This window comes from Lonchura striata, chromosome 7, assembly GCF_046129695.1.
Source record: "Lonchura striata isolate bLonStr1 chromosome 7, bLonStr1.mat, whole genome shotgun sequence".
NCBI classification, from domain to species: Eukaryota; Metazoa; Chordata; class Aves; order Passeriformes; family Estrildidae; genus Lonchura; species Lonchura striata.
The window spans coordinates 27317843-27337569 of NC_134609.1; the positions used below are offsets into that span (position 1 = coordinate 27317843).

The 19727-nt window shown below is 43.4% G+C and overlaps 1 protein-coding gene across 2 annotated transcripts in view; it reads left to right on the plus strand.

Moving 5' to 3' along the window:
- Positions 1-4063, plus strand: part of GRK5 (G protein-coupled receptor kinase 5) — a 147383-nt gene extending 143320 nt beyond the window's left edge. For both annotated transcript variants that reach the window (XM_021529270.3, XM_031505298.2), the window contains 3 exons: positions 1739-1876; positions 2673-2804; positions 3618-4063. In XM_021529270.3, the coding sequence (XP_021384945.1) occupies positions 1739-1876; positions 2673-2804; positions 3618-3716 (369 nt within the window). In that variant the 3' untranslated portion in view covers positions 3717-4063. The remainder of the gene's footprint in view (positions 1-1738; positions 1877-2672; positions 2805-3617) is intronic.
- The last annotated feature ends 15664 nt before the right edge of the window (positions 4064-19727 follow it).

Genomic DNA, 19727 nt, shown 5'->3' on the forward strand with positions numbered 1-19727 from the left:
CACTGGGTCCTTACTCAGGTTTACACACCAGGCTCACACATTCTGAAAGGTTTCATTGCATTGGCAACGACAAAACTTTTTCCACCCTTTTGTGGTATCGGTTTCTAGCCCAGTGTGCAGAGTTATCTGATTATTTCCCTCCTGCAGGGCTCTCTTTCTGGCTGGAGCTTCTATCCATAAAGTCCCCATATGGTTCTGAGTAAACACTGCCATTTTAACATATTAAAGAAAGTAACATCTTGGCAGCTCCCATTCCCGTTGCTGCAGGCTCAACCAAACCAAAGTGGTTTGAGCGCTACAAAAGTTTACTTTAGTTGCTCTGGTTTTGCTTTACATTTTACTATGCAGCCTAGTTATTCCTGCCAATTAGCCTGTGGTGTTACGACCTGCTTTAGTGGGAAGAAATAAGAGACAAGCTACTATTTCTTTCTGATGTAGAAAATTATAAAATTCTGGGCTCAAATTTGGGATCTGCCAGACTGCATAAAAACTGTGGCACATAAGGCCTAGAAGGCATCTCTTAGAGACATACTTGCAAAAGCAAAGGCACATAAATTTTTATGGCTATTTATTGAGAGCTCAAGAGTTGCCCCTAATTTAATTTATTTGGCACTTCATCCATAGATCTCCCAGTCTTTACTGAAGTAATCTGAATCACCCAAAGCTATATAGCCAATGGCAGAATGTCTCTCCATCCTCTTCTACGTTACTCCATCTCCACAAAAATGTTGTGGATTGCAGCTGTCAGGAATGCAGAGGGATACAGCCTTCAGCAAACAGGACTTCTGTCAGGAATTAGGTCAATTGGTTTGGTCACAGTGCCCAGATCCAGATAAATGAAGTGCTGCACTGTTGGACCCCTGGCTGGGCAGTCCTGGTAGCACGGACACACAGCAGGATTCCACACGGGCTGGGGTTCAGCAGGTCAGGCTGGTCCCACAGGCCACCCAAAATTATCCCTGCACACCAAAGGGTGGCTGTGCTGGTGATGGGAGATCTCTGGGCTGCCTGTGATAGGCAACCACTGGTGACTCTTTCTGCTCCCTGGGGCTGCTGCTGGAGTGCGAGCTGAAAGTTCTGTCGCTGCAAAGGGTTTTGTCTCTGTCATCCCAGAAAACTGAATAGTTCAAAAAGGCAAAGCCATTTGTTCCTTTGAAGAAATACAGCCAAGTTAAAAGTGTTAATAGAGGTAATTCTGGGCAGCTTCCAGTGGCTGAGCTATTAATAAAAACAATGGAAAAATGCCAAACCTACTCCGTTTTCTTTAGCAATTAGGATACATTCCTTTAAACTTCCAAGCTGCAAACTCCACAGCTATCTGGGCAGGAGGGCACTTCTATCTGAGGCATCTTTTCAGAGCACTCTCCAGTGTGCCACTCGTAAACATTCCAGTTTTCTGTTCTTCCCTCTCTAAATTAAAAGACTACTGAAGAATTCCATTTTTCTTTTCTGCCTCTTTCTGTCCTTTTCCTCTCACCTCTAAACCAGATGGCACATGGATGACTAAAACCCACTTTGACTGATGCTTTGAGGACTTCAGAATAGGAAGCTTAATGTGCTTAAAGTGAAGTCAGCCTTTGATAATAAACATGCAGGCAGAGCAAGTCTGGAGAAGGAGGATGCAAACACACACTTGTTAGACATTCTCACTTGACTGAATCTGTGAATGAAAGCACATGGTCCGACTCAGAAATATTTTTCTTCTTGTCATTTCTCTTTTTTTTCTCTGCTGACATAGCCCAGAGCAGTGTACTGCAAGGATGTGTTAGACATTGAGCAGTTCTCCACAGTGAAAGGAGTTAACCTGGACCAAACAGATGACGATTTCTATTCCAAGTTTTCCACAGGATCAGTGTCTATTCCATGGCAAAATGAGGTAAGGATATATCATAGCAAAGTTACTGCAATAAACCCCGTAACACAGACAATTTAAGAGGACCTCTATGTTCCAGTAATATATAGCTACTGGACAACTTGCCAGACTCTAATGCTTTCATGAGTTACAAATGGCCTCTTTCAAGATCTGTAATGTACCACAGATGTCAGGTTCAGGTGACTGTATCTGTTGGCTGTGTGTATTTGTGTAAATTGGCAAGGATCCTGCTGTATGTACTTCCTCCTCCTGGATTTCTACAGAGGTGTTTCGACAGCCCTCAGCTGTGGTTCAGCTGGAAATCCCTAAGGGAAGGATCCTCCACTGGTGCCCCTGCTCTCACCCAGTGTCTGCAGTCAGTTAACTCTGGACCCTGAACTCCTCCAGCATTTCCATCTCTTGGTCTTTGTTTCTGTTTGGTATCAAACCACAACCAACAGTGGATTTCAGAATCCAGCTCTGCATCAAACAGCAGATCCACTTGGGCAGAAGGTGCTAATAACTGGGTTTTTGTAAGTGTGCCAGTCTTTGCCTGATATTCTCTACAATGCTAAAGGAAAGAACAGAAAGTCTTGTGGGGCAGCTTCTGACAAGTTTGATGTGCAAACACGCAGAGCAGGCTCAGCCTCTGGCTTTCATACACTCTATTTGCCCTCTACAGACACCAGCAGGAATCCAGCTGTTAGCTCTCCTCACACACTGCTGACTTTGAAGAACCTAGCACTACTGGATTTTTTTTAGTACAGATAAATAATTCCCATTTTCTTTTTTCTCTCTCTCTCTCACTATGTTCCACTAGATGATAGAAACAGAGTGCTTCAAAGAGCTGAATGTATTTGGACCAAATGGTACTATTTCACCAGACCTAAACAAAAGCTACCCCCCAGAGCCACCCAAGAAAGGATTGCTGCAGAGAATATTTAAGCGACAGGTGAGATCTTTTATGAGTAAGACCAGGAAACTCCTGTAGATGCCTGTTTTCACAGCCCTGTTCTGGTGATATTTCTGCTAGGAGAAGGGCAGTGCATCTTAGAGAGGGCTGGCTCTCACATTTACCTCCATATCCCAGGTTTTTCATCTACCTTGTGTGATTTTTTTTGCCACCAGCAGTTCCAGTGTTGCTTGTGAGTTGTGTTTCCAGCAGTTGAAAACTTCTTACCCAGCCTGTTTTTCAGTGGTATGATGAAATGCCTTTTGAAACTGTCCTATGGATTTAAGAAGTTCCTTGTGAAAATCCTTTGTTTATGTGTTAAAAAAAAAAAGAAAAAAGGAAAAGGCATATTTTGAGGGAGGTAGTTGTGGCAAAAAAACAAGATAATAAAGAAGAGAGCAACCTGGATCAACCATGAGGTGCAGCTTTCATGAGGCACCACGGCACCACTTGCAAATATCAGTAACATTCTTAGACTGGCCTATTTCTGTAGGGTTAAAGCCATACCTGAGCATTGGATTGGCAGGTACCCTCTGTACAAGTCAGATTTAGCAGATGCTGACATTTTGCAGTGAATTGATTTGGCTCCTGGAGCTCAAGTGAGCCTTCTTTGCTTCATTCCAAAAGAACTGCCATGGTTCTGCTGACTTAGGGAGACTACAGGTAGGAAAATGAAGAATATTTTGCATCTGAAGATCTTCGAGCAAGAGTCTTGCAGTCCAGCCAGTACCATAAAATGAACAATGTTGGATTAAAACTAAAACCATAGCATATTATGGAAATCTAATTGTCATTTTCTTCCTCTTCCTACAGCATCAGAACAATTCAAAGAGTTCTCCAAATTCAAAGGCCAATTTAAATCATCACATAAATTCAAATCACGTAAGTTCAAACTCCACTGGAAGCAGCTAGTTCCAGCTCAGTCCTATGAAACAACATGTTGCATCCTTCCACTATAATCTCTGGAGCTTCTGTGGATGAGAGAGCCTCCACCGTTGAGTGAAAAAAAGAAAATCTGGATCTCCCAAAATGGAGATTTTTCTATCCATTCCTTCCAGTGGAGCCTCACATTTTAAGAAGAAATTTCCACTCAGGTCTGTTTTTGGAGGTGGCACTCAAGACTGTGTGAATCAAATTTGTCTCTTTAGAACATTGCAATAGAAATTCAATGAACATGACTACTTGCACGTATTTAAATAGCATCATACTAGAACTGAATTTTGTCTTTATTATTTTTAAAGAAAAGTTTTGTAAATTTCTCTATTGTCTCAGTTTACATTTTGTACATTTGTATTTAAATGAAAGTCAGACTTTGGAGGTGTATATTTTCCAAGCAGCAGCTGTAAAGCCATGTGTTTTAAGACATTTTTTTAAAAGAAACAAAATGTGACTCAAGACTTCCAGAGCCTCAAACGAGAAATCATTCTTTTTAGCAATTCTAGAAAATTCTTCACAAATCACTTTATCAGACGGGGGTTTATTGACATGCATTTTTATGGAACAGTTTATTCTTAATTATTTTACATCTGTATATTTGGTTTACAGCAACACTGCATACATTTCTCCTCTTCATTAGTTTGTAATGTCTCGCATTAAATGCTAAAAGACAAGATTTTGATGCATTCAAAAATGCTACTTGCTATGCTGATGGTTTGTGATGTCTTGGGACCAGCACAGCTGAGATTTGCACTTATGTTGTTGTTCCATCAAAGGCTTTTTAGCTAGAAAGGGAGCCCTGTTTTAAGCTCTTTTCCTTCATGAGTGTTTGTGCTGTTTCTAGCAACAGGCAGAACAAAGCTGAGGGAGAGGTGACCAGGAAAGCAAATATCCATTTCTTTTTCTAGGGCTTCAAACCTGCACCTGCTGAAATGAGAGCAAAACTCAAAGTGTTCTCCATGCTGCAGTCAAGAGCCCAGGGTCTTTCCACAGCTGCCCATAACAAAGAGGCAGCAGGAGGGAAGTTCAGCAGTCTGGTTTGTGCCAACCATGAGATTGGTGACAGCTTTGTAGAGCTGAGCCATGGAGGCTCAGAGATCTGAGCTGCTTTTGGGCAGTGGCAGAACCTACAGGCTGTGCCCACACTTAAAATACTTCCATGTGTCATGCAAGCACCCTCTGACACATCCCCTCAGTCAGATCCTCAACTGATAAAATGCCAGTATGAAATAATATTGGCATTAATAATAATATCACCTCCAGCTCCATCATTCTTTGTCCAGGATCCTTTAACCAACGACAAAAACTCTGTCCCCACTAGGATGAACAGGATCATTCAAGATCAGTAGCAGTGCCTCAGGCATCAGAATCAGGCTCTTCTCAAGTATTTCACTCTTATTGTTAAGAACACCAGACCAAAAAATATGGTTACTTCCCTTCCACAGGGATTGGAAAACCTTTGTGCCCACAAACTGCAGCCCAAAGTGTTCTGTAGAGTGTGGTGCTTCCCCATAGTCTTTACAATGTTGGCTAGACTATACTGATTTTTTTAAAACCTTTGGGTCATCAGGTGCATCTGAAAGCCACCTTGATGTGTCTAAAAAAAAATCCTGTTAACCAGTAGTGGAGCTACTGGGTCCAAGGAAGTGACGTTCCAGTGGGAGTGTTAATAGCCAAAATTCATTAGACTGCCATGTGTGTGTTCTGTGAGGCCAGTGCTGAGGGGGGAAAAGGATGAAGGTTAATAGTGGCAAATCCCTGAGTGAGAAACACACAGGAATGACATAGTAAAGCAGCTTGAAGTTGTGAGACAGAGAGACAGAACAGGGACTTGCACAGAGCAGCTGACAGAGAAAAGTCAAGACCGGGAGATGAGGCTTCAGCCATTCTCCCATGGCAGATGGTGGCATTGCAGATCTTACAGAAGATGCAGGATTTTAGAGATGTTGCTAATTTGACATGTGAAGACTAAAATTTTCATTCTTCACTATCTCCCAGTATGAGCAAATCCCTTACTGAAAGCTGGTGAACAAATTGCAAATGTTGATTATAGCTGGTCTTACATCTTTCAGATGCTGCCAGCCTTAACCTGTGGTGGATGGCATTTTAGGGAGAGCAGTGAATGACAGTGTTTGTGCCTTGTCCTGCTCTCCTTTCAGCCAGGACAGTCCTCACCCAGCAGCTCTAGGACTCTGGCAGTGGGGGCTTAGGGACAATGCAAAGTCCTGGAAGGGTGAGAGCATTCATTCTCCCTGGATACCTGCAGGATGTTATGCTAGGGCTGGATATCCTGAATTCTCATGGCATGGAAGAAGGATGCTTGTGGGCACCTGAAGGCATTAAGCCTGGGATGGAGCCCCTCTGAATCCCACCTCCGTGGAGCAGTGAGAGAGGAAGGGGAGAGACACAAAACACCACCAGGAGAGAGATTTCATCCCTTGAGTGTCTCAGTCCTACAAACAGTATTATCATACTGGGGCAGCAGAACTTTTCAGCACCCAGCCCTGGAAGGCTTAAAATCTATGAAAAGTGCTAATGATCAATTCTAGGGATCTTCTTGACACAGTTTGCCTGCAACAACAAAACCTGCAGGATTTCTTTTTTATCGCTTCTTACTTTTGTTGGGATTCTTTTTTTAAAAATTTTTTCAGCTTAGCTTGCACTCAAAGCTGGAGTAGGAGCACAGTTCTTGCACTTCCATTGTGTGACCAGGTGCAATTTGGGCCCAGAGCTCAGGGTTGAAGCCTTGTCAAGGCAGTGACCTGCATAGCCAGGCTTCCACAGGCATTTGGCCATTGGCTCCACGGAGTCAAATTTAAAAACCACTGGGAGCTATGGAAGAAAATTTACAGTTTCTTCAAACAGCCTTGAAGAGCATTTGCAATGAGATTTTTAGTATTTTGATTCCAGGTGAATTTTGAGGTGGATTTGCACGTAACAAAGGAGTAGAAAGGAGTAGTTCTGTAATAGCTTTCCAGACTGATTAATTTTCTTTATCTCCTCTTCAGTTACCATCCAAATTCTTTCCAAAGAATGCATATGCTCATATCTGGCTGCTTGTTTTAAATAGATGAGCAAACTTAGCTCTTTTTAAGAATCAGAAATCGTTTCCAATCTGATCTTGAATTATGCAAGCATGACTTTTATTTTTAAATCTTTGTTGAGGAGTCTGATGAACACTAATTAGTTGACAGACTCTCATGAGTCAGGTGTTTGCTATTCATTTTCTACAGTGTCTCAAGGTTCACTTGAGTCTTGTAGCATTTTTCCCCACTGTTGGATATGAGGCTTTTTTAAACAAATGAATAATGAAGGAAAAAAAAATAACAAACTCTTAGATGTGCACTCTTGACCTGGATTATCTAAAAAGAGGTTTTTCACAAGAATGGCCATGACTCAGATGTTGTTTCTGAACAAAAACCTGCTTGTGAAGTGGGGTAAGGTGTGAAGATAATCAAACCAAGCAGGTAGTGCAGATCAAACTGTGTGTTAGGGAGCTGCAGAATTCAATATTGGAGTGTTCACCTGGCCCTGCTGATTAGGGACTCCTGGTTCCTGCCAGCTCAGGGACAAAACAGCTCTCCATAAACACAGCTTGGTACCACCTCAATTTGCAGTCACCCCAGAAACTATGGCTGAGTGCCATCAGCAGTAGGAATCAAACTTGCCTGACCCAGTAAAGCACCAGATTTGGAGACACCGATTCTTAAGGTCATTCACCCAAACTCAGGATCCAGCTTCAATTCTTTGCTGACAGTTCAGATCCAGTTGATCTTTTTCAGCGGCCATGCCTCAACTGGAAAAGCCAACAGGAAATGAACCCTCATAGTGGTAGAAGCACAGGCAGGGTGAGGAAGGCACAGGAGCTGTGAGCTCTGGAGGACAGTGTGTGAAGTCCCATGGGGTGTGACTCTCCAGCAAGGGCGCAGCTGGTACCACACTGCTGTTCTTCCCTGGGGTCATCATGTGCTGGTCAGAGTTTCTTCAGTGACCTGGGTCTGGCCCATGGCCAATGTTGTCCCTCTGAGGGTACAGAGGACAGCTGGATGAGGCAAGTAGGAATCCCTCAGCCAGGTCTGTGCATCCCAGCCTCAGCCAGCAGCTCCCTGCACAGGCTTTTCTGGAAGAGCAATAAATGCACAACCCCACAGCACAGCTGCTGCTCCTCACTGACATCCCTGGAACAGGAACTGGCTCCATTGTCACCAAGATGTTGGTGTTTTCACCTCTGCTCCACGATTAGTTGATCATTGTTCTGTTCAGTTAATATTTGTCATATTCACTGAAGTTACTCACTGCAGAGGAGAGCATTCATCAGGCATTTCCCATACAATCTTTGGAAAGACTGGATTTTTCTTTGGAAGAACATCCTTTCTGTCTCCCGGCATGTGGATCATCTTCCATCATGTGGAAGCCTGCAGGAGCTCTGGAAGTCCATAATTAAAGGCTCTTCTGCCCAAGGATGGTCTCAGGCTGCAGGGAGGTTCGTTTGGCAGTGAATTTTGGAAGAATCAGTCTGCTCAGTGGCTCCATGGAAATCAGGAGATTCTAGAGTTATTTATCTGCAGCCTTTCATAAATAAGACCTTTAACTTAAAATAATACTAAATATTTAGATTAAGGAGAATAATTACTAACACCCTCACGCTAAACTTAAAAGAAAGTCTGCATTAGTTTAAAACATATCTTCTTTGTGCTGGGCAGGACACACTTCCTTTTATGTCAAATAATATTGGAGTGCTGGCTGGTAATAATTGTCTTTCTTAAATGCAAAAACCAAAAAGATAAAGAAATTGGTTCAGAGAAATTTTAAATGGTTTCCTTTAGGGAAAATAAAAAATTTCATCAAAGAAGGTGAAAGCCAACAATATGCTACAGTATTATGGGCTGACCTCCCCCAAATGTCTCTGTGATAATACAAATACAATCTGCTGCAGTTGGATCAGCTAAGCTGGTGTAATGACAAATGGGCTTTATGAAAGAAGCAATTTTAAACAGATTGCTGCCTATTCATTAACATGAATATTACTGCTGGCACATATGTATTCTCCTTGCTTTATGTACTGGAGCCAGGAGAGATGGTTTGTATTCCTCTTCTGACTGTGTTTTTCTTCACTGCCCTGGGCAAACCTCTGTGCAATTTTGTTTTCTCATTCCCAAACATGGAGGGATGCTCTCTGTCTGTCAATGGAAAGCACTTTGGAGTCTGTGCATAAACCAGATCAGTATCAACTCTTCGTATTATTATTTAAATGAAATAGGCTTAGTATAGCTGCTCTTTATTTACATGACTAGTGAGACAACTCTCCTAAATTAGGACTCTTTTTATTATTGGTTTGTCTTAGCTCCTTAGAGATACTGAAACAGAACAAACTGCACTTCTGTAAGACATCTCCAGCAGACAAAAAGATGACAGTGCAAATGTTTTAAGCATTAATTTCTTTCCGAAGAGATGGCCAGTAATTGTGGCACTCACATGAACACACTTCCTCTGATTTTAGAATGGAGACAAATAGTTAAGAGGAAGGGAATAAAACAACATTCATTGGTTGAACTTTTTTGGCCAAGCCTTCAGAGGATTCCCGAGGCACCAATCGAGCGAGGTGCTGTGTGAAATCCCAAATGTGGATCTGTGGCAGACTGGGTCTGGAAGCAAAAGAGGAAACATGTCTGGGGTCAGTGGGCTCCAGTGGGGAACTCCAGGATGTCTGGAGTGGTCCTGTAGAGAAGATTCACTCCCAGAGAAGAAATATCTCAGGTAGTGGCTGGATGGCAAATGTGTTTTCCTTTCTCATCACCCCACATGCAGCTGTTAGATATGTTAATTAGCAAGCTCAAACGAGTTGTTTCATGTGTATTGAATGCGGTCTCCCTTAATTGCATTTCTTTTAAACACTGGACACTCTTCTAAAAGACTGAACATTTTAGCCTTTTGAAGCTGAAAGCTGTAAAAACTTTATTTTGTGTTTCTGAGCAATGTAGATAGACCTAAAGATTTCATGAACTATCATGTGGTTGCCCATATCTGACTAATAATTAAATTGTAAAATTGCAGTTTCATATTAGGGTTAGTCTTTTCACCTGCTTTAAAAATTAAAAATCATATTTGGTATATAAACACACACAGAATATCCTTCTGATTGAATTTCAAGAGCATATCCAGGAGTAAATGTTTTTAAGCACTTCTAATACTGTAGTCTATAAGAGGAGCAGACACTTCTAAAGCAATGTTAAAAGTTGTCTTTCATAACTGAGTCAACAGATCATTTTTGTAATAAATTAAAGCAAGTGTTCTCAATTAGAAGAGCTAGTGGCTGTTGATATTGTACAAAAAAAAGTCATTCTAATAGCCAAAGGGGAGGGGTGGGGAGGGTCTGTTTGGTTTTGTTTCTCTTTCCAGGGAGATCTTTAACATTGTTTGATGAAGCTAGTTTCATTTTGAGATTGTTACTGAAGATAAAGGCTTCTGTGTTCTATGGCTGCTTGGATTCTTCGTACATAATGTCCTAGTAATGTCACAGTGCTGCTGTATTTAGATCAAACCACTGTTTTGATTGGGGTTTTTGGCTTTTTTTTTTTTTTTTAATAAATTCCTTAATTTAAATACATGGAAACTATATGTTTTCTTTAATGAGACACCTAATCAAACATAGATTCCTCGGGTCCTTTGGATGCTGAAGTTGGTTGCAGTGGGAGTGGAGTGCAGCCCATTTTCTCCCGGATGCCTTTGTGGCTTCGTGTCCTTTGTGCTCTCTGTCCCACAAACCTGCCTGAGGTTTCACCTCACTTTGTGCAGGTTCTGGTTCTCTTCAGCTTGTTGAGATCTCCTTCCCTCCCCTGCTCCCACCCTCACCTCCCCAGCCTCCCTCTGCACCAGCATTCAACCCAATTTTTGCAGCCTGGGGGGCAAGTTTGGGGAGAAGGTGACAAAATCCCAGCAGGGACACGAAGGCAGAAGGCATCAGCTCTGCTTTAAGTGAAGAGAGCACTGCCTGATTTATGAGGCTCTGCTTAGCCTAAGCTCCAGCAAGACACAGAGAATATATTCAAGGAGAAAAGCAACAACCAACCAAGAGTGCTGAGCAGTTTTCTACACAAGAATGTCTAAAACAGAGATAAAGAGTGGCTGCCAAATCACCAGCAGGAAAGAGATGATGCACTGCTTTTCCTTTAACAGGAGAAAGGAGAACTGTTCAAGGAGGCATAAAGAATATTTTTATGAGACTACTAATGGCAAGCAGTGTCTGCATCAAGTTTCATGGAAGAACATTGAGAAAACAGATTATCTGCATGAAAGAAGCAGCTACATCCAAAAGCTAAACTCAGTAAAACCCAAGGTAATAGACTACATCAATTCAGGTCATGCATATTATCACTTTCCAAACAAACCCAAGCCATTTTTTCACAAGGTTTTAGCAATATGAGAGGCTGTGAGATGAAATTTGATTTACTCTCTTAACAGCTCTTGGTGTTTTGTTATGTTGGGGTTTTTTTTTGGTTTGTTTTTTTTTTTTTCTCTCTGTAACTTCATGTCTTTTCTGTGCAGCAACATCTAGATATGTTCCCTCCAGGGAGATTTAGTCTTCTTAGACTTTTCCACTATCTCTGACATGAGATGTGCAGCTTCTCAGAGGAAAGTCATGACACTATTTTGAAGGAAATCCAATTTAAAAGGCACATCAACTTTTTTAATTCCTCAGGGTGCTTTACAGATGAAAAATACCATAAATGGGCCTGACTGTGAAATTTCAGGTCTATGGGGTCCTTCTAGGGGAGGAAACATTACAAGTTTCTGCCAAGTCAGAGTCTATTTTTTGGGGTTTCGAAATTGTGTTTCACATTTGGTATTCAGTAAAAGTAAAAAATAAAATTTAAATATGGCCTGTTAAAAGCTGATGCTCTGAATTGTCTTGAGTGGAGGAGAGGAACTGCCCAGAGGCTGAGCAGCTTGAATAGCCCATTTACAGATGCTTGGGTAAATCACAGAACCATAGAATCATTAAGGTTGGAAAATATTTCCAAGATCATCAGATCAAACGTTGGACCAAGCACCACCTTGTCCACTAAACCAGAGCATTAATTAATTTCTGGAACATTTTCAGGGACTCCACCACCCTCCCTAGCCAACCCATTGCAATGCCTCACCACTCTTTCAGAGAAGAAAATACCTGGTTTTCTGGTTTATTTTTAATTACAGTTTATTGCTGCTAATTTTTTTCTTAAGGAAGCTTTGTTTTCCTTTGCTGTCAGCAAGTGTCAGTCACACCCTAACAGTGCAAGTCTCCAATACCTCTGTTAATTTAAATGGCAGAGGTCTGCAGAGAGGCTCAGGATGCTCCAGACCTGCTAATCTGGGGTTATTGCAGTGTGACAATCATTAAAATATCAGGAGCAAAAAGGCAGGCAGTTTCCCTTTTCTGAAAAGCGTATGGATCGGAAATTACTTGCAAAACCAAACTTCAAAAGGACACATTCAAGTGTGCAAAGCCACATGTTTAAGAAATGAAAGAATTAAGGTTGCCTGTGTCCCATTAATACTGTTCCTTTCCCCTCATGCACTGTTATTATTATGCCCTCACATAATACCATGTTATTATTGTGCATCCACTCCTAGAGGAGAAACTAATCTCTGGCAAACTCACAATGAAAACCAGATGCATCCCTTCAGTGGCATCTGCTAATATATTATGTGTTTCAGGCTTCCATTTAAATCTTAAAAAACAAAAATTAAAATATTTTCATGCAGGGAAAAATCTCACCTCATTGGCTGCCCCCTCCATTTGCAGCAGGAAGGCAATTGGGATTTCAGAAAAATTCATTTGGTCTAAATATTTAGTGTTTTCTCCCACACACAAAGGACTGAGAGCTCTCAGTAGCCTATCTCCCTTCCCTTAGATTATCTTGATCCCAGAATGGGGGAAAAGATGTGGAATGAGTCTTACATGTTTCCTTTCCCTTTTTTGGGGGGAAAACTCTTGGCAGAGGGATGTGAGAAGTTCCTTAATCTGCCCTCCCCTTTCCTCGTATCTTCAAAGTCTGAAAAACACAAACACCAGGCCAAGAGCTGAGGAGGCAATGCAGAAGAAATATTTCTGCAAGTAGGTGTTGGGAAGAGGGAAAATGTGACCTGCAGAAGGGACAAGACACACCCTGGGGCAAGTTTCAGCAGGGCTGAAGAAAGAGAGGAACAAGGAGGGAATTGAGATGGGAAGGAGTCAGACTGGAAGGGGTTTGGTATAGCCAGGGGCATGGTTTACTTGTTAACTCCCATTAAAACAAGTCTGAAAGCAAAGGGAGAAACATCAATTCAAACCACAACTATAATGAGGAATTTATTGCTGATGATACCACAGGCAGTAATAGATCTTTCTGGAAGCTTAAAGTCATTGCTTCATTTTGGGTCTGGTATTCACTGTGGAATTAAACATTGACATTTCCCATAGTAAAAAGATTCAGCTGCAGCTGACATTTTATACTTACATGACCATGATAAACATTAAAATACAATAAACAATTTGAAGTTTGGATTACATTAGGAATTCCCTATGTGGTTCTTGTATTTACAGAAGGAAAGAGGGAAGGAGCCTTCTTTCATACTTAATTCCATCATTCTAACTTAAATCCAGCATTTTCTCCTCTTAGCCCTTGTGGTGGTTTCTGAATAGAGGAGTTTTGAGTCTGCAAATAAAACCATAATGGCTGATCATATTTAAAAGCAGAGCTTATGTCTGTGTTTGCTTCTTCATGCATCAGACTTGCAGTGATCCACCTCGTGATTACATAGCAATGACTGAAAAACAGTAATTTCTCATCAGCTATTTCCATCTGTGTCCCAAATAAGCCACAGTAAGAACATGAATTAGTTGGGCCACAGTGACATGATAAAAGCAAGGGGCTTAAAACAAGCAAAATAAAAAGGCAGAATACAACAGCCTTTCCTCAGATTAATTAACACAAACTGCACAGCAGGAAACAAGCTATTCCTCTGACACGAATCACTTTTTTTGAAGGCAACTTAGGTATTCTAGTAACACATGCATGTATTTAGAACACTGCTATAAGCTGCACCTATGGCTCAGTCATGCTGATTCTTTCCGGGAAATAATTGAAAACAAATATATGCAATGTTAATCAAGAACAATCCCAAAACAAGCATCTTTCTGCATCAGAGGGGACCGAGCTAAATTAAAATCAGAGTGGTGCAGAACAGGAACAGCTCTTCCAGGGCTGCACGAAAATCTGCAAGCAGCTCCAGTATCACTCCTTCTGCACGAACGCTTCTAGAGGAGCAGCGATGGGAGCTGTCAACAGGTCCAAGAAGTCACCAGTGTAGAGCTTCAGGATGTTCTGGGTTTCCTTTTGAGCCTTGCCCTCCATCCCTGCCCTGCTGGGCTGTTTTGCTGGGCTGCAGGGCTGCTCTCCCTCCGTGCCCACCCCCGGCGCCGGCGAGGGGCTCTGGTTCTTCTCTGCCAAGCCCTTGGATCTCCTGCTGCTCCTCTTGCTCTCACAGCTGCCCAGCTCCACCAGCCTCTCCTCGAAATACTCCTGCAGGGGTTTGTCCTGGAAGGCTTTCTCCTTTGTTTGGCCTTTCAGGCAGCCCCCTGAGGAGCTCCCCAGGCGATGGGCGAACGAGCCCCTCCTTGGGAACTTACTGAGTTGGGCTGAGGAGTTCTTCCCTCTTGCCAGGTCCTGGAACATTTGGTTGAAGGCAGGATTTCCCAAATAACTTTTTGATAACTGTTTTAAATAGAGGGGGAGGGAGTGGCAGGGTTGGGGGCAGAAGGAAGAAGTAAATCCGAATTAAAATATGTTGGCTAAAATAGAAATAGGATCTAAGCTATAAGGTTCCATAGAATGAACAGCTGTTGGACAATATTTGAGATTCTTAATCCAAATTTCCTGAAGACCAAGTAATTTAGTACCAATCCCTCTCTGGAACAGAAGTCCAGAGATTTTGTGTTTGTGTTGTCCTTTGAAAATCTAACTTTTTGAAAAAAATTCTCACTTGTCTGTATTAACAGAACTTTAGGTTCATTTTTTTCCAAATCCCATTAGTTTGTAGCTGCTGTTTCCCAAGGCAAAACTTAATCCTACTTCTAAGAGATTCATTCCCCCCCCCACCCCTTCTTTAATCCCAGGCAACTGCTGAACTCAGTGTATTTTTACAAGAATTGCAATTTTCACATTCAATATATTTCTACATCTTAAAACTATGAAGTTTATTATTATTATTATCATAATCAATATGCATATTTTTTTCTCCTCTTGTCCCATTGCAGGATACCTCTCTCCTTTCTAACCAGCCAAAGTAATACTCAAATTATTTAAATTGCAAAGAAAGACCTGGCCTAGCCCCCATTGACACACTTGGGCGTCTTTAGGTTGATTTCAGGGGAACATCCATGTGATAAGTCCTTTTATTGACTGGCAGATAAAATTTTGGCAGAAACTCAGCATGTAAAAGGTTGCCTTTCCACAGTTTAATGTCCTCTGGGTTTTCAAAGTCCCTGCTCTGCCATTTCCACCTTTCTCACAGGTACTCCAAGGCACCCAGACCTGTCTCAAGCTACCAGGAGCAACAGCTGGTTTCTGTACAGCAAGTTAGGCCAGACCATGGCCTTTTTCTCTGAAAACCTCAGCAGTTTGGCTTGAGAGGAGAACTGGTTTATGTGATATTACTGTTTCTAATCAATAAAAAGAAAGACTATACTGTATGTAGATGACAGCCACAGCAGGGTCATGGAACATTTTGCAATCATTTATTACGCCTGACAATGCCTTTGGTATATAAAAAAAAAAGAAAAAAAAGCCATCACTCATGCAGTTTTTGACAATCTCTAATTAAGTCTAGATCCTCGTTAAGGGTCCAGCCACAAATCTGGTTTGAGAGCCCAGCAATGTCTCAGTGGGGCACTCCATCAGCAGCCCTGGCACGCTGCCTGCTCGTAATGAATGAGCAACATTGAGCTCAAATGAGAAATAGTGGGTTGGACATGCCATGTAAACTGAAAAGCAATCAAGTTTTTGATCTCCCACTATTCCATCACACTTCATTCTGGAGAGGACCCAGCAAATCTGATGTCCCTGCCTAGAGTGGTTGTACTTCTGGAAGAAGTTAGGTAATTGGACACTTAAACCTGACCAAAGCAGTCTTCCTAACTCAAACTTTAAAAAATGGTTTAAAAACCAAAATCAACCTAAAAATAATAATCAGCTTTTAAAATGTAGCAGAATAAAAGCCTTTCAAGTCAAGTTTTTCTACACCCAACCACAGCTCAGACTTTATTATCATATCAAACATCAGATTCCCAGAATATAAGGGAACTATTCATCCAGCAGAAGAATAGGTAGCAGTCACCATATATTGCAAAGAGAGTTTTGGCATGCAAACCTTGACATCCTGGAAGCCTGGATATTCTGGGATGATGGGAAGGGCACACTTGCTGACACTGGTTGACCACTCTTGTCCCACAGTCCCACGAGAGCACCTGCAGCTCCTGGAGAGAGGGGGCTGCCCCAGCTCAGGTGGATTTTCAGCAATACCCAGCACTTTGCAGTGTTTTATGTAGCAAGTCCTCAGGCACAGCGTCGAGGCAGGTCCTTCCATTCCAGCAGGATGCAGAGGAGGTTGAAAGCAGTGTGTATTCCAGAGTAACTCTCTATCCCAGCTCTCCTCTACTGCATAACCTGGTCCCAGGGTACAACCTGCAGTTCTGGGTGCCAGCAGGAACAGCACAAGCAGCTCCAGCAGCCTCACAGGCAGGGGATGCCTGTGCTGAGCTCTGAGACCCTCCAACCATTAATGCTGCTTTTATCCTCTGAAAACTCTCCTCAGAAGGTCGGCAAGCCTGAACCGAGAACGCAAGGGGCTCAGGTGAGAGGGGAATTTGCAGGGATTAGGGTGTGCCACCGTCATCTCAGCCAGCCTGATGTGGCTGCTGACGTGGCAGCAATTACAGAAGATCAGCAGCCACACGCAGGAGTTGTCACTCAGCCCATTTGGAGCAGGCAGATCCCTGCCCCTGTGACTGACAGGGATTCCTGACACCAAAACACTCAGGGCTTTAGCTCAGCAAGGTGAAAGGTGAATTGAGTCAACACAGTGAACAAACAGTTTAAGAAAGACAGTGGAGGAAGCTGCAATAAGAAATTCCTCCCAAGAAATCCCGTGCCTCTTGGCTTCCTCAGTGTGGCTGGAGATGGGCTACAGCCCTGGAGATCCGAGGAGACCCAAACTGCCTCACTGTGTCAGGAGAGGGATGCTCTGCCTTCAGACAGCCCAGCACCAGTGAGAGTTTGGCAAGAGATGGTGGAAACAGCAGGATTCCTTTCAGCCAAAGCTGAGCAAATGTTCCCAGCAAGGAGCCGTAGCTGCCCTGAGCAGCTTACAGCCCACACATTGCAGAGGGAGGGCAGCCAGGGAGGCAGCTCCACAGTTTGCACTTGGAGGTACCTTGGTGGTATCATCTGCTGGAAGCTGCAACAGGTGACACATCATGAGGTCTGGCAGCACAGGGCTCCTTTTTGTCCCCAGTGACAGGGGACACCTCCATCCAGTGCCCCGCTGGGACCACTTTGGCACTGAGGGATGAATTGCCTCTTCTCCATCACACACTGTGGAGTACTGTGCTCACTGGTGCTTGTGGAAGGAACACAGAGGGGATTTGCAGTCCCCTCATCCTCCAAGGCTTGTCACTTATTCAAGGTATTCATAAATGTTTGCCCACTCTGAATACATTCACGCAAATATTTGTGGGTGCCCTGGATGAGCTAGAGAGCCTTATCAATCCAGGGTACCCACAAACACTTGCATGCACAAATTCAGAGCCCTGACTGTGGGCTAAAGAGCTTTGGATGTGATCCATGGGATCACCAGCTGGATTCAGGTTGGTGCTTTAGGCTCTCTGGCAGCAGGGCAGGCTCAGGGCAGGACCAGCAGCACGTCCCTGGCTGCAGGACCAGCAGGTCAGGAGTGGGACAGGAGCCCACAGAAACTCTTCCACCCAGCCCTCCACTGTCCAGCTGCAAAGGTGCCACACTCCTTTTTTTCCCTGCCCTGTCATTTTTCCATTTGAGGGTAAAACAACTCTCAGGCAGAGAACAACCCTCTGAGTGAGTGGCCATTGCAGCTACACCCCCAGCAGCTCTCCCGGGCCAGGGTCTGTGTCCACAGCTCTGTATGAGCCACACACAAATTCAAATACCAGGCTGGCAGTAACAATTTGCATGTAGAGATGCCACAATGCTCACAAAGTAATGGAACTGTGAGTCATCCCTGCTGCAGCCCCGATGGTCTGCAGTGCTGTTGTATAAATAGTGGTGCCTTCCTACAGAAATACAATGTGGCCTTGCTAGGGGTACCTGAGAAAAAAATTTAAAACATACAAAAGATATCCTGGCAAGGAATTTTCTCCAAAAAGGCTTTCCTTGTCCTGTTTGGCAGGAAAAAATATATTTTTACTAGTCATCCTTTCAAAATTTTTCAGATGCTCCCTGAGCCACAGTTGTTCTGGGGATATGTTCCAGGCACACCTGGATCAGTAAGTCCCTGGGGACATGCAGGAGCTGGGTTATGTCTGTGACTCCTCAGACCAGGTCACTGCCTCCAGGGCTAGATGCCTTGGGCTGTGGAGGCACCGAGCAATCCGAGCAATCCTCACCCAGAACTGCCTGGCCCTGCCAAGGGCGAGGGAAAACAGCGTGGCAGGAGCCCAGAGTCCCTGTGCTTCACACCGGGGACTGCTGGCACTGCCCACGCTCGTCACCCTGCTCACAGTAATGAAATTGCTGCTGCTGGCACCTAAAGAATTCCCTCTTCCCATTGAAACCTGCGGCTCAAACCTCTCGCTAGCAAAACCCTGCTGAAAGCGCTCCCCTGGTGTTGGAACTCAAAATGCCTCTCAGACATTTTTAGAGGTTCCAGGCCTTGGTCAGAAGCATTTTGGACCCTGGCAGGCAGCTGCAAACAGCTGTGATTTTGAGTTTGAGCCATGGAATGAATTACCAACTCTGGAGGTGGAACAAGCAGTCACAAAAGGTTAGATAGTATAGTAAAAGTAGTTACAAAACCGAGGGAATTTTTTTTTAGTATTGTACAGTGGGGTTTTAACACTTGTACAGGGGGGTTTTACTTCGTAAATGGGGGTCAGAAGTTCTAAGATGGAAGAAAGTGGGCTGATCCTGTTCTTCCTCCTTCTTTTTCCTTGCCTCCATGTTCTTGGTGACGTTGGCACTCACAGATTGGTTTAGAGTAGAAAAGCACTTTGTAATATAGGTAGTAGGTATTGGGGGAAAACTATAAACATGTAATATGTAATATATCATATAAAAGATAGCAGCAGCCCTGGGTGGGAGGAGAGAAGAAGAAGACACAGACAGAGAGGATGTCAGAGTGTGTGTGTGTCTCTGCCTGAGCTGTAAGCAAACCACAGCAGCCTGAGAAGACAATCTTTTAGATAACTCACAATAAACTGCCTTGAGACCGAACAAGAGGCTGTGCAGTTTTTCTTTGGAAGCACGGGTTGGAGGAGGAATTTCACCACCACACGAGACCCCAGAGCAAGGCTGGGGCTCTCACACCCTGGCTCAAGTGAGACCCAGCAGCTTTTCCCCCTTCACTGTGCTCGGTGAATGTGGGAAAAAGCAATTCCTGCTTCCATGGGGGCTCTGGTGCTGCTCCCGCAGCCCAGCTGGAATTGGTCGAGTTTTGTTCTTCTCCATGCTCCTTCCCGTGCCATGCCATCACTGCACACAGTGGGGCCAAGGCTGTTCTCAGCAAAACTCTCCGTCCCCTTTAATCCTCGTGTTTAAAACTCCTGTTTAAAACTCTCCATCCTGTTTAATACATGACTTTGCATTATCCTGTGACCCTCCAGTGAAAGGAAATATGATTTTCAGTAATGTGTAGGCTTCACTAGTTACCCACCTTATCTACCAACCTTTAGATTCTTTTTAAAATAATTTTTGAATAGTTTGGGCATCGTAGTAG